At 52.2% G+C, this 14106-nt stretch overlaps 1 protein-coding gene across 2 annotated transcripts in view; it reads right to left on the reverse strand.

The window, feature by feature from the left end:
* Positions 1-525: 525 nt before the first annotated feature.
* The window catches only part of SLC5A11 (solute carrier family 5 member 11), a 15921-nt gene continuing 2340 nt past the window's right edge, over positions 526-14106 (reverse strand). Inside the window, exons 2-16 of one of the 2 annotated variants that reach the window (XM_064461342.1) lie at positions 12803-12985; positions 11809-11880; positions 10950-11054; positions 10657-10716; positions 10095-10199; positions 8570-8675; positions 7666-7746; positions 7041-7246; positions 6113-6248; positions 5241-5348; positions 4705-4855; positions 4299-4467; positions 3301-3516; positions 1932-2094; positions 526-820 (exon numbers count right to left, since the gene is read on the reverse strand). In XM_064461342.1, coding sequence (XP_064317412.1) covers positions 600-820; positions 1932-2094; positions 3301-3516; positions 4299-4467; positions 4705-4855; positions 5241-5348; positions 6113-6248; positions 7041-7246; positions 7666-7746; positions 8570-8675; positions 10095-10199; positions 10657-10716; positions 10950-11054; positions 11809-11880; positions 12803-12934 — 2031 coding nt within the window. In that variant the 5' untranslated portion in view covers positions 12935-12985 and the 3' untranslated portion in view covers positions 526-599. Of the gene's footprint in view, positions 821-1931; positions 3517-4298; positions 4468-4704; positions 4856-5240; positions 5349-6112; positions 6249-7040; positions 7247-7665; positions 7747-8569; positions 8676-10094; positions 10200-10656; positions 10717-10949; positions 11055-11808; positions 11881-12802; positions 12986-14106 lie in introns of those variants that run through there. The other variant, XM_064461341.1, reaches the window with a different exon arrangement.

Genomic DNA, 14106 nt, shown 5'->3' on the forward strand with positions numbered 1-14106 from the left:
AGAGCTACGCTAACTCAGCACAAACTCGCAGAAATGTCAGCGGGCCCCTCAGCGCTCATCGCACACGCGCCTCTGCCCGCTGCGCTGACGGAGGAAGCTGAACGGGCACGCTGAGCCAGCGAGGCACGGGTCGCTGCTCCGACAGGGCACAGGCAGCAGGCGTTCGCCCTCCTCCGGGCACTCAGCCCTCCAGGGTAGAGGAGCTGAACCAAAGGGGAAACAAGTGCTTGTAGCTGGTCATGGGGGCATAAATAGGAACAGAATCCAGACTTCCTGAATTCCAGGCAGTGTCTAACCCCCAAGAGCCTAATTAAATATTTAAAATAACCAAAACAAACCTCTTCTGCCTAGCTGCCTTCCTCAGCTCTTTACACCCATCTTGGTGTTGCCAGTTCAGGCCCAACAGTGATGGTGCCGAGCACTCAGCACCTTTCATAGCCAGGCCCCCGTCAGAAATAAGGGAAGGGCTGGGGAGGAGGGTCTGTCTTCTTAAATAAAGAAATAAAATGTAGAAAGCATTAAGAATTACATTAACCCTCTGCTAATTATTATTATTTACACCAATTAGTTGATGCCATCTGGACTTGAATAGCCAGCTGCTATGCGAAGTAGGCCCAGAGGAAGATCCCGGCACATACACATAATAGCAAGTTGATGTTCAGGACGTGTTTCACCAGCGGTTTCTCCTCCAGCGAAGCCACGGGAAGCGGCTCGGCTTTAGTCGGCGCCACGTTCTCGGCGTTTTCCTCTTTGCGCTCCATCCCGCAGAGCCACAGAAAGGCGGTCATCAGCTTCGAGTTCCCTTTGGCATTCGTCGTACCTAAAAAGATATTCAATAGTGAGGTGTAAATCCCACCAGTAACACACATCTCAGGAATGTGTCAGCGTGGTCCTGTACAAAGGCTTTTGATGCAAAAACGCACCGGCATTCTTTAAAATGAATACACTAGCTACACTAAGGGGAAGGAAGCCCTTCAGTTGTCATCTTTTGGGGCTGTAGTACCAATTTCATTCTTCCCTGGAGCTCTGAGCTCACGTTCTGCCATTCCCAACATTTAATAAACAGTAATGGTAGACGGAACCTAAAAGCTGAGCTGTAGCTGCTTGGTGCCCATCAGCTTCCTCTTGCGAGTGCACGCTCTAGTCCATTTAGGGTTACTCCACGCCACACACGTGTAAACTGAATTCTCCCAGCTCCGGTGTGGGTTAGGGCATACACGGCTAAACGCTGGGGAGGCAGCACTCAAGCACAACAAACGTGAGACTTCCCAGCAGCTGGGAGGGCTGCACCATCATTCATTAACTTACTGATCCTTTCAACAGCTTGTTATAGATCAAAGCAATACACAGCAAAAGCTGCGAAGTTACATAAACAGTGTCCCAAGCCTGGCAAAACCAAGTGATGATAATCATCTCTGGAAAATGCAGAATGAGTTGCTGTGCATGTTTGTACCTAATACCGACAAGTACAAGTTTTAAAAAATGTAAATCCTCCTTCACTGATCTGTCAAGAACTCCGCCCAGGGCTCTGGGTTCTCCCTGCTGCTAGAGTCGATCAGAAAACATCACTGAAAAACAGAAATGGAATTTCATGAAAATAACTCTGCTTTTCCTCCACCCTCCCCTTTTTCAACCAGTTCTCCTTGCAGCAGGTGCAAGCAGCACCAGTCTCTAGTGCAGGATAACGGGCATGGCTTTCTGTATCCCATCCAGCTCCTCCTTGATTTCAAGCATTTCTAATGCCATCAAGAGATGGAAAAGAAACTAAACTTCTGCTTAGGTACCACTGTCAGGTAAAAACCTTTTAGCATGCCCTGAAGTTACAGAAATCCGGAGGAAGTAGTTTTAACGTTTCTTGTCTTCAAAGGCTTTACATAATGCCTAGGGTTGTTAAGTGTAGGTATTACTGAATACGACGTTGGAGCACTTACATTTATTATCATTTGAACTATTTTCAGAAGCAATGCTTATATCAATCTGGAGAGCTGGGCGCTCAGCTTCACACACTCCTTTTGCAGCATCAGGGGAAGGGCTGACTGCTAGGTCTTTCTTGACTGGTAGATCCCCACGTGTGAACCAGGTAAGCCGACTTATCTGATGGCATGAAGAGCGGTGTTAAAGAAAACTGCTTTCATGGTTGTTTAAAGGACTACCTGAGCCGTAGAGCAGCCTGCAGAGAGAATACTTAGAGAGGCTGAAATCTGTTCTCCCACTCTGCTGGAGCGGGTGAACAGCAAAGTGCTCAGCTGGTAACTACAGAAGCCACGGCTACCACAGGCATGTTGGGTTTAGTTTTGTCTGGAACACGACAGCTGCTTGTACAGCTACGCTCTCGGAAGGACGGCGTTCTTCACCGTTACTGAGGAGGAGACAGTTCTGCACGGGACCGTCACTGGATGCAGACTGAGAGCGGGTCAGTGAAGGGAGCGAAAGAATGGAAATTGCGGCCAGGGAGGAATGGTTCAAAGAACTGGGGTTGCTGAGAGAAGAGAAGACAGGTGGGAGATATGATAATTATCTTCAAATCTGTAAGAGACTCATTAAAGAGGAATGTTCTCAATATCAGCGATAGGGCGGACAGGAAGGGACGAGCACAACATGAAGCTGGAAAGATTCGGGCTGGAGATGAGGCAAAACTGCCGCTGGGAGGGCGGGTGAGCTCTCGATTTGATCACACACCTCCCTGGGCATCCTCCCTGGGTTCACCAGGTCTTTCAGAATGTGTCAGGTTAGTCCTGTCTTGAAGCAAGAGCATGCGCTGGCTGTATGATTTCTGAAGGTCCCTCTGGCCCTCCTTTCTGCTATTAATGTTTTTCTGTAGCCTCAGGATATCTATTGAAAATAGTCAAACTGGCACAAACCTGTTCCAGAGGAAGTGTGCTCTCTGCCCTTGATTTCTCTTTTCTGCGAGTAAAAATGGTTCCTCACTAAATTAGTAAGAGAGTTGATAAAGATGACCCAGAAGCTGGAATTTCTTGGAAAATAGAGGGAAAAAGCTAATTTGTCACGGGTTAAACACACATGTTTGAAACTTAAGAACAACTCTTTGTAGCATCTACTGTTGACCAATTTCCAGGGTGGGACTCTGGATTTATGGGACCAAAATCTTAAATGGCAGCAGGGCGCTGGAGCAGAGAGGGGACTGCAGCTACAGGTTATTGCAAGTGTGATCACAAATAAAGAATGAATGGAAACTTCCATTTCCAGATTATTTATCCCCACATTATTCCCATGGATGTAACGTGGGGCATGCTGGAAACCGTTTACAAATAACAAAAGAAATCTGAAGGGGTGACGCACCATTTCTTCCGAGGGGGGTTCTGTGAGCGCGCTCACGACCAGCACCGTGAGCGTGGAGACGGCGGCCAGGACCATGGAGAAGTAGAGATAGTGCATGTACTTCACCACGCCTGGTCGGAGGTCGGCCTCGCCGCACTGGGGCTCTGGGTAGATGAAGTCCAGCACCAGCCGAATGACGCCCAGCAGCAGCCCCGTCACCAGGCCCCAGAAGGCGCCCTGGGAAAGGAAGGGTATGCTTTACTGGGGCAAGAGGTGTGCATCCACCCCGGAGCCAGGGCTATACCCACGCTCTCAGGCTACGAGCTGGCCAGGCTTTCTCCTTGCTGTTTTTTTTGGTGGGCTGCCCTCTCCTCCCTTTTCTGCTCTTGCTATCTAGGTTTGCCAGTGCTGTTACCGTAGCCTGGTGCCTCTCCTCTGCGGGGTCAATTGCTATGGAGGGGAAGGATAGCATCTCATGCCAGAATACTCTGAAGAGTGGCATTTGTATCCTAATGGTTGCCCTAACCCTGGGGGGCTGACAACTGCTCTCCACCTAACCAAAGCCCGGTTTGGGAAGCTTTTGCCCTTTACCCAGCACCAGTCTTTGTGGAGAAACTGGAGGTTTAGGACTCCTGATGCCATTTGGTCTGGCTTCTTTACCCACTGTGCCTTCTGTAGCCCCCCCAATGCAGGTAATACAAGTCCATGTGATAAACAAGCTGATGGCTAGTACGACGCTAACAGGCTTCGAGGTTTGTGAAGGACAGCCTGCAACAGGGCAATGCAGCAATCCCTGCCTCTGAAATGCCAGTGGAGTCTTTAGAAAAGACATCAGGAACTGCTGCCTCCTGTATTGGTGATGGTTGCTTGGGTGGTGCAGAGCTGTGGGTGCATTCGTCCTCCCAAGCGCCTCAAGAGGCGGCAGAACTGCAGCCTGGGGTGGTGGTTGGAACTGCAGGACCCTCGTGAGGACAGCGAGGCCACAGAGGTGACTGTGCTGAGCACAGCGGAGTTGTTACCTTTTCATTTGCTCTTTTCCAGAAGCATCCCAGTATAAACACCATTGCCACGGGGGGCTGCAGGTAGGAGCTGATCGACTGGATGTAAATAAAGAGCTGCCCTCCCTGGCCAGCCTGTACCAGTGGGATCCACAGGATGGAGACCACAGTGAGCAGCAGCACAAAGACCCTGTGCAAGAAAAAGATGCCATTACCGTTGGCTCACACCGTTCTTTTCCAGTTGCTCGGCTTGCAAGGCGCTGACTGAGATCTCTCGTAACCAGAAGGCCCCCACGCTAGTCCTCCGCCAGACCTGTGTGGTACGAAGACACTACATCTGTATGGGGGCAGCAGGCTGCGAGGTGTGCCGAGATGCCTCCCCGATGCTCAGGCTCTGATATAACGCCCGTGTCCCAGTTCCCCGTACCTGCCAACGATCATGAGCTCCCACTCGGAGCAACGAGGACGGAAGTGTTTCCAGAGGTCCATGGTGAAAATGGTGCTGGCACTATTAAAGATGGAAGTCAGGGAGGACATGAGAGCTGCTATCATCACTGACATCATCAGGCCCCTGAGTCCTGGAAACAGAAGGAGAAGTACAGCCGCCCTGAGGAATCCCCGATAATCCCACCTTGAATTCTTCTTTCAACTAGAACAGACTTTAAAAAACGCTTTTAGCCCCAATGTAGAAACGGCAAGGATAGGGAGGTGTTAGCAGTCGATTCTCATTGTTAAGCATCTGCGCTTTATTTCTTATCCAAATTTGACCGAATTAGACCTCTGGGTACTGGATCACCACCCGTCTCTCCCGTTGCATGCTGGCCCTTGCCACTGTCTCACCAACCCCCACATAAACCCCGCTGAAATGACAGTTGCAGCGTATTTTCCCCTCTGAGGTTCTCTCGCGGTGCCTTTTGGCAGGTGCGTACCCGTCAGTGCCCGCGCCGTTACCAGGCTCCTTACCTACAGGCAGAAGCTCTATGACCAGCTTAGGATAAGCAATATCGGAACAGCCAGACGGGTTGCCACAGATTTTTCGGCAAATTTCCGCATCTGCACAAGCCACCAGATCTAAAATAAGCAAGGGGGAGTGAGAGGCAGTACTCCGTAGCCGCAGTAAACCGGTATATCTAAACAAGTTAGTCTACTGGGTGTTTTAAACTGCTTTCTAAGTGAAATACTGGGCATTGGGAAGCTTCCAGCAAGGAAGGCAGGACTATCCCAACACAGCGAGGTAAGGGCAGCACTGCGCTTCCCTCTTTTCCCATTTTTCCCTTCCATGCAAAAGGTGCTACCAGTATAGGGAGCTGACCTGCTCCGAATGTCTAATTCTTCTCTAGGAATGTTGCTGCCCTGAGGACTAAGGCCATCGCCCCCCTCTGGCACACCCCCTCACGGACAGGCACATCCTCGCGTTCCCCCCAGGGGAGCAGTTTACAACATTCAACGTGGCGTGTTAGGATTTCTCCGAGTGCCTCACACTTAAATTGCAGGAGGAGAAACGTGTTGGGCGCAGGAGGGGCCTAGATGCATGATGAAATCGCGGAGCAGCTGCAGGCAGCGAGCTCAGAGCAGAGCAGCACAACTGCGGTGGGACCGGGTGGCAGCCAACTGCTCCAGCGCGGGGAGCCGCGCGCGGTGCGGTACGTGTCTGCGGTCTGCCGGAGGAGGATGTGCGTCCTCCAGCTCGTCACTGGAAGCACATTCCTTCATACTTTGGGTATTGGATGCACTGCAACCTTTTAACTTCCTCGGTAAAGGCTGTTCCAGCTCCACAGAGAAGGCACAACCAGTACTGATAAACAGAGGGAACGGATCTCTCCTTCGGCACTTACCTGGGAAGAGAATCCGGCTGATCATGCCCGGCATTACCATCATAAAGAGGGGTAAAATTTTCAAGTAGGAAGTCATCAAGGAGCCTCCTTTGGCATGAGAGAGGTTTTTAGCAGCAAGGGACCTCTGAACGATGACCTAGAAATTAAGAAATGTGTTCGGTCTACTGTCCGCAGAGAGGAGCGAGCTGCGAAGGACGTGATACCGACCGCACTCACGTCTATTCTGTGTTCTCTAAACCATTGAAATCTTAGAAGAGTGAACACAGAGCTTGGCTGTAGCTTTGTAATTCTTGCTTCAGATCCCAAGTACCTTACAGAAGCGTAGACCCAAAAGGCACTGCTTGTGCCATCAAACCTGAGCTTGCTTCTGCAGGGCCCTGTGTTGAATAATGTGTTCCTTAAACTACTCATAGGGTTAGAATTTTATTTTCTTCTTTTGTTGGGGACTTCCCTGACCCGATGGCTAAATCAGGCCAGTTCAGCAGCTCTCCTGTCAAAGCAGGAGAGAGTCTGAAGCAAGCAAAATGAGTTAAGAGAGAACTGCAGGAACATCAGGAGGTTGCTTCGGGCTTCCTAGCTCTGGTGTTGTCACTAGGAGGGATGCTAACCAGAGCCCTGGAAAGTTGAGGGAGTGAGTTCACAGGTGGTTTGCAAGAAGTGAAAGGCTTAAGTGAGGAAAAAAAATCATCTTTGTAGCCTGGGATTAACTCGTACGTTCATTCTCACCCCATTTGATGTTGAAATGATTCCCAAAACTTAGTTGTGCCTCTCAAGTTTTGCAGCTTTAGGACTGAAAGCTTCAGATTTTACCGAATTCCCACGAGAAGCAGTAAACCAGTCCAGGCCACGTTGCAACCCCCAGGTTTGTAATCGGCTTCAAACAACCAATAACACATTTTTGAAACCCGACAAAGAAGCAGTAACGCACCTGATCTGTACACCAGTACCACAGGGACGGGATGGTCATTCCCACCAAAACTCCCGGCCAGGGAAGGTCAGAGTTAACAGGGTCCCGAAAAATGTGGAAAGCATCTTCTCTTGGCAAGCCGCAGCTACTGTTTTCCTTGCGGGTGCTGGGAATGGCATGAAAGTATTTTGTCTGCAAACCTTCGAGACCGCCAACTTCAACAAAGCCTAGAACAGGTCATGAGGAGCAGTTACTGCATCGTCCCGGGTCGGCACTCTGACTTCCAGTCTCCGTAGTTTGCGATGGGAGTTCCTCCGCAAGTATTCTTTAAAATCGGAAGCGATTGACCCTAGCATTGGGCTGGAGGATAGCATAATGCTAAATCTGCTGGCTAGAGAAGGTGCTTGCTCATCTATGGTGTTGCTTCGGAATGTATTTCTTTTTTCAGGGAGTACTCGTGCATTTTTACCACGTAAAGAACTCCTATAAGATTATTTGCATAAGCATATATTCCAACAGGAAAATACATAGAAATCAGTTCCCAGAACATCAACTGAGTAATGAGCTGGAATGATCCAGCTTGTTTGTGGTACCTGGTAAAGCTTCTATCGTAGTTTTAGTAATAAAACCCCAGGGAAACACTCACTGAAGACCATGAGAGTCACAGCCCCGATCAGCATGATGAGAGTTTGCAGAGCGTCTGTGTATATCACGGCAGCCAGGCCACCTAAGAGAGCAGAGAAGCAGCAGGCTGTGGGAAGCTGGGCTTGTTCTGCCGTAGCATCTCACGCTTTGCAGGAGTTTTTGACAAGCAGCGTAAGCCGAGCCCCGAGCCTGGCAGGCTGGCGCGCTCCGACCGTGTTGGGGGGCAGTTCGGCCAAACCCCGTGCGTGATACTTTGGCTGAAATGTCTCATGTTTTGAATTACAATGAGTCACCATTTTGCCACTAAAAAGCCAAAGTCCAGTATAAGCACTTCTACGGGAAATACATGGAAAAGCTCCAAAACAAAGCCCAGGCTGAATAAGGAGGAGAAGAAAAAAAAAAAAAAGGGCGGGGGGGGGGATCTTTATGAGGAACATCACTAGGGGTGAGCACTGGGAAAGGAGCAACCTTTATTTGTGTGGATTTGCTGCTTACTCCGTGCATGGCTTTTTTCCATTTGGCCCCTCTCAAGCCCTGAAAGGGCACCCGAGACTGACAATGCTTTCTGCATTACACGGGTTATTGTTATGTAGATCACTCCTACCTCCAAAAAGCCCGGAGGAAAAATGTATTGTGCAAATGCCTCGGGCGGGGCTCCTTAAAGCAGAACTGCCGAGCATCTGTAGCTGGTATGGCCTTGTAAGGGGTAGTCATTTACTCTTACCTGGTAATTTTGTCTTAACAGGAAAGTTATCAGTTGCTTTCCCCGCCGCCCCCCATGATCCCTACCCATGGCAAAACCGGGTCGTACGGGAAACGCAGGTTGCAAAAGCACGGCGTGGGGCGTGAGCAGGCTCGGCTCACCAAGCAGGGTCTGTGGTGTGATCTGAAACTCGGCCACGTACCCGCGACGGTGTAAACGGCTGTGATGGCCAGCAAGCCTGCCACAGCGATATACAGGTCCCAGTGTAAGGCTTGCTGGATGAAGAGGGCCCCAGCGTACATATCGACCTAGAGAAAAAGACAGTTATCACAGTTGTGCCGATATTACCGAGCCCCTCAAAGCGAGGAGTGCCAGGGAGCACGACCATTCGGCTGACCAAGCCGCCTGCCCTGGTGCGACCGGTCTGGGTTGTGACTGCTCGTCACTCCCCGGCTCCCCGCAGCGTCTTCTCCCCAAGGCACGTCCCTCTGCAGCCCCAGCTCCTGCCTGCTCTGCATTAGGACCAGCTTAGTTCAGCGTTTAGACGGTTTATTATTACTGGTCGTGGGGGGACAGGGAAGGCGACGACGGAGCTGTCCCGGGAGAGGGGGAGCACGCACAGCACTCTGCGAAAAAGGCGCTTGGCTGGCGTGAGCTTATCTCTTCCCCAGAGCACCAGCGAGCTGGGTGGGGAGAGCTGTGCTGGGGGACGACCGGAGCACCGGCGGCGCAAACCTCCCCGGCTGCCTCGGCCTGCCGCCAGCCCCAGCACTGGTTTGCCTTAGCGCGAATTCCTCCCTGCTGGCATGGTGACAGCGAGATAATAAGGAAGAGTGTCCTCGGGGCTGGGACCCAGCCCTGACCAACTAGCTCTGTAGCTACGTGAAAACGCGGCGTTTTAGGAGAGCTTTAGGATAAGCAAACTGCAGCCCATAGAATGACAGAGGGATACAAAAGCATCCTGAATACAGGAATTGTGCTGTCAGAGATTTCCACCAAATGGTCAGTCTTCTCTGGAGGAGAACCTGAGCCTGGCTCCTCGGTGCCACCTCACCCCCATGACCAGCATCCATTCCAGAGGGGACACGGGCAGCCGCGTGTCGGACAACGCACCCCACTTTGGCCCCGTACGTACAGGAAAAACACTGGCAGGGACTTGCCTGATTTCACAGATTCATGCACTGCTGCGCAGTTAATAAACAGCTAGTGAGATGTTGCGCAAGGGTCGATTCAGTTATTTATTCGAGGCACAACATCAAACAGGTGCAATAAATCACTAAACTCTTTTCACCTAGACACATACCAACTCCTACGTTCTTATCTACCCTGCACATAACAGCCTTCGGCGCCTGCACAGGCAATAAATATGCAAAGGGAAGAAACTGGGCGAGCTGCCAGACATGCAAAATCTAGCAACAGATGCACCCACACTCACAGCTCAACTTTTCAATGAGCTATTGCTCAGGACATTGACACCGAGCTTTCCCTCCTGCTGTAGCAAGTATTCAGATCCTTAAGGGGGGGGTGGGGGCGTGAAAGAAATAAGTTATTCTTTTTGTGTAGGTTCTCAAAACAACTATAGTCTAGCTTCCTCGCGAATTTTGATAATACACCCTTTTCTGCTAATACAGGGAAGGGCCAGTAGCTGCATTTCTCGGCCTCGCTGTTCAACGCGTGTTTCCAAAGCGAATTTAATTCAGTCTGTTTCCATGTTTTTTATTACTTACTGATATTTTGGTGAAGATATAGATAAACAAGTAGAGAATCGCCAGGAACATCTGAATTCTTTTGCCTCCAAAACGTTTCTGCAAGTACTCAGGCATGGTAGTGACCTACGCGAGAGACGTGCCGTCAGAGAAGGGGGCGCGCCGTCGCTCCTGCGAGTTGCGGGGGGCTCAGCCCCGCCGCCGGAGTGGGCCGTTCGCACCGGTGGAGGACCAGAACGGCCCTGCCGGTTGCACTGTGCTGGCGTTTGGTTCTCGGCTGCCCGCTTAGGCCAGCAGAGCAGCTCAGCAAGCACGGACTTTGCTATAATGGCTGACATAAGGCTCACCATAAACTCCCACTGCCGGGGGGAGCGGAGCAGTCGGACCCCACACCCGAGCCCCCAGCGCCGTTCCCGGGCTCTCGTCCCCTTTAGCCCAGGCCGCGGGGCAGCCGGGCGCACGTGGCTCTCGCCCTGCCGTCCGGAAGAAGCGCAGGTACAGCAGGAGGTGGTTAAAGCCATGAGCCAAACGGGTGTTTTAAATACCACAAGCCATCGATGGACACAACACCGCATCTACTTACTCCTGCTGCTATGTAAATGGGAAGGAATAGCCAGGCCAGCACCAGAACACAAAACATCCCCTGCAAAGCAAACGGAAAGGCAGGTGAGCGATGCTGGTCAGGGCTGTGATCAGTGGGGACACGGGGACTGGGTTGTCCCTCAGAGGCCTCAGTCAGGTGGTGACTTGTCGCTCACGCAGCAGGAGTCTGAGACTTTGGAGCTGCCAGACCTGTGCCCTTGCCTGGCCCTCGCTGGCGCTGGAGTTGCCCTGCGCGGGACAGAGGCGGCCACGGAGCCACCGCGCCACACTCACGTTCCACTCGTAGGCTGTCGCGGCAATTCCCGAGGCGGCTCCTGACCCAGCCAGGCCGATGAAGTGGCCGCTTCCGACATTGCTGGCAAACAGGGATGCGCCCACCTGGAGGAAGAGAGGAAAGGTGTTGTTCTCAGCCTGGCGACGGACGAAGGGGTAAACGGAGTAGTTTGGTGCTCCAGTGCACGCACACACCCCGGTGGATTCCCACCATGCAGGGTACACAGTGATGCTCTTCCCCCACTGATGACATGAAATCCTTGTCACCCTCTGCCACTTTCTTCTTTCGCCAACACGTTCAGTGGCTCTGGCACCCCCCTCCAGCTTCTTTCACCACTCGCTGCCTATCTCTCATTTGTGGGCATGTTTAGGACCATCCTGCTTCCAAAACCGTGTCCAGTCCCTCATGGAGAAGCAGGGCGGAAGGTGGAGGTAACAAGTAGAAATTGCAGGTCATCAGGTTCTTACATTAGCACATGCTGACTCGCCAGCCCAGCCCAAGCGCGACACCCCACCTAGCAGACTGGCTCAACGTAAAGCTGCGTCCGCAGTGGGGACCACCCAGTTAATTCTGGAAATCTCCAGATCAAAGCATGCAGAACCAGACGGGCTTTGCAAGCGGGCGGGCTGGCTCTCGCGGGGGCGCGGGGCCGTGGCAAGCGTCCTGCAGCAGCTCCACTTCCCCAGGCTCGAAATCAGGGAAACAAGAAAAAGCCGTATTGTAACTGGGTCTTTCCAAAACCTGGAAGTTTGGGGGGATTTTTTTCTGTTTGGAGAAATAAGTTCTGCTCGGCCAGAAGTGCTTTTCAGTCTTGCTGTAGCCTGGGGGCACAAGCAGTGTAACAATAAAGGTACTTACAGGCCACCAAACCATCTGTCCTCCAGCTAGGAAGTAGCCTTTTACAGTGCTGCGCTGCGTCTTCCACATGGACTGGGAAAGCAGAAAAGCAGAACACACGTTTCAGCAATCATTTCGGTTGCTGCTCGAGCATCACCAAGTGATTTCCCCACCGGGAGACTCTGTACTGTCGTCACATGAAAGCAAAGGGTTTCTTGAAGGGCCTGCAGCTGCTGCTGGGAAATCCCGGGGGGCGAGAGAGCAGCAGACGAGGGAGGGGACTGGCAAAGGCTGTGAGCCACGCGCAAAGTTTTCTGTCATCTCAGCCTCCTGATTAAATGTTTTCTGTGACAAACAAGCTAAATCACTCCAGATCTGTGAGGAGGACCAGCAATTTTGGACTAGAACCGCAGACACCCCGTGTCATTAGGCACAGCCAGGAGAAAGGCTCGGCATTGCACCTATTACTCATTGACTCCTGGTCTTCAGCGATTTCAGATAGTTTCGTGCAATACCGTGAGAGTTACGCACCGCGTTTGAAGGGAGTAACTATTCATCTCTGATGGCAGCCAGATTGTGCTTTAGCTATTACAAAAGCCGTGCCAAAAGCATGTCCTTCTGCCTCAATTATACCTAAGCAGTATTTTTAATTCATGGAATCTGCTGTCGAGACCACTGCCGACAAGCACAAGTGATTTATAGGACAGCAATTCCTTCCTGGATGAACAAAATATTATTATTAACAATACTTTGTACTTAGACGACCTCTTCCTTACGAGGGTTCTCAAAGCCCCGGCAAACACTAGGGGTGAACAACTGTCCCCTGGAGCAGTGAGGGCACTTCCCCAGGCTGAAGTGAGGAAAAGACCCTGTAAACTCTATCCTTCCGCTTGTTCAGTTGAGTCCAGGGAAGTGCAGCCTGATTCAAGCCAAAGTAAAATAATTTGAGGCCAAACCAGCCATATTTTTCAGTGTAACAGGGCACATACAAAAGCTCCGAACAGTCTCTGCTTACCCACAGCCCAACGGCGAGGACAAATAGGAAGTACAGCACAAGAACAGCGATGTCTATGGAGTCCAGCGTCTTCTGGGGAAACACATCCCACGGGGGGGACGCAGAGGATGGAGTGCTGCTGGTGGGCTCCATGGTTTCTTATGCAGGCTGGAGTTATATGCTGCTGCGTCTTGATGCATATATCTGTTAAAAAATGAGTTACATGGTTAGGCGAGGATATGGCAGCACCATGAAGGTGTTGGCCATTTCTTGAATAATTCAGGGGTTATCGGCGCCGTGGCTCTGGCTGCGGCGCTGCTCGTGGAGAAGGCTCTTGCCTCTGGCATTTGCCTTCATCTCTGACTCCCTTTCTGTGGTGTGAAGGTGCTGCCAGCAGGCCGGCCAGCTGCGGCTTGGTCAGATTTCCTTTGCTGTGGACAATTGTCTAACCGGTGGAGAAACGGGAGCATGAGAGAGGAGGTGGAAATAGCTGATGTAGCCGGAGGCAAGGACCGGGATGTGGCACAGCCGGTGATGACAGCCCGTGGGTCCCAGGGTGGCAGCACTGCGGGACTGGCGTCGGTGGGAAGCTGCTGCCAGAAACGTGCCTGTGACGAGCCGCCGGGATGTGAAGATGCATGAACTGCTCCAGCAGCGGTGGCGTTTTCCTCCTTGGCCGCAGCGAGAGCTCGAGCCCAGGCGCAGAGGGTGCCTGGGTCTCCTCCCGAGTTCCCCTCTCTCAGGAATGGAGGATGGCAACGTGTCGCTGAGCAGAGGGACGGACGTACCCTCCGCCACACGGCAGCGGGCCGGCACAGCGGGGATGAGCAGCAAGTACTGCCGGTAGACGGTGCAGCGGCATGGGACCGGCACCAAGCGGTGGAAGAGCCGGTACCGGAGCTGGGGCTCCCTCCTGCACAGGCATTTCCTGGGCGTGAGACACTCATGTGCTTCCCACAGCGATACAAACTCATTTTCTTGTCCAGAAATGCCTGATGAGGAGATGTGGCATCACTGAGGGACCCCTGCAAGGGCTCCCTGCAGCCCTCCGGAGTGGCCCGAGGCACCAGGCTGCTGCCCTTTGGCAGGAGGGACAGGGTAAATTCCACAGAAGGAAATTGGTCCGGGTATTTGAATTAACACAATTCTTCCTCTTTTCCCTCCTCCTCCCCTCACCCAGGAGCGGGACAGAGGCGAGTGGCAGCCCTGGTGCAGCCAAGGCAGGGGCACGGCTCACCTCGGAGAGCCGTTGTTGGTCACCGGGGATCCCGGGCCCAGCGCCTCACCAGCCTCCAGCCCAGTGGGCTCCAGCGGCTCCAGCCACG

Source organism: Phalacrocorax carbo, chromosome 10 (genome assembly GCF_963921805.1).
Source record: "Phalacrocorax carbo chromosome 10, bPhaCar2.1, whole genome shotgun sequence".
Classification (NCBI taxonomy): Eukaryota; Metazoa; Chordata; class Aves; order Suliformes; family Phalacrocoracidae; genus Phalacrocorax; species Phalacrocorax carbo.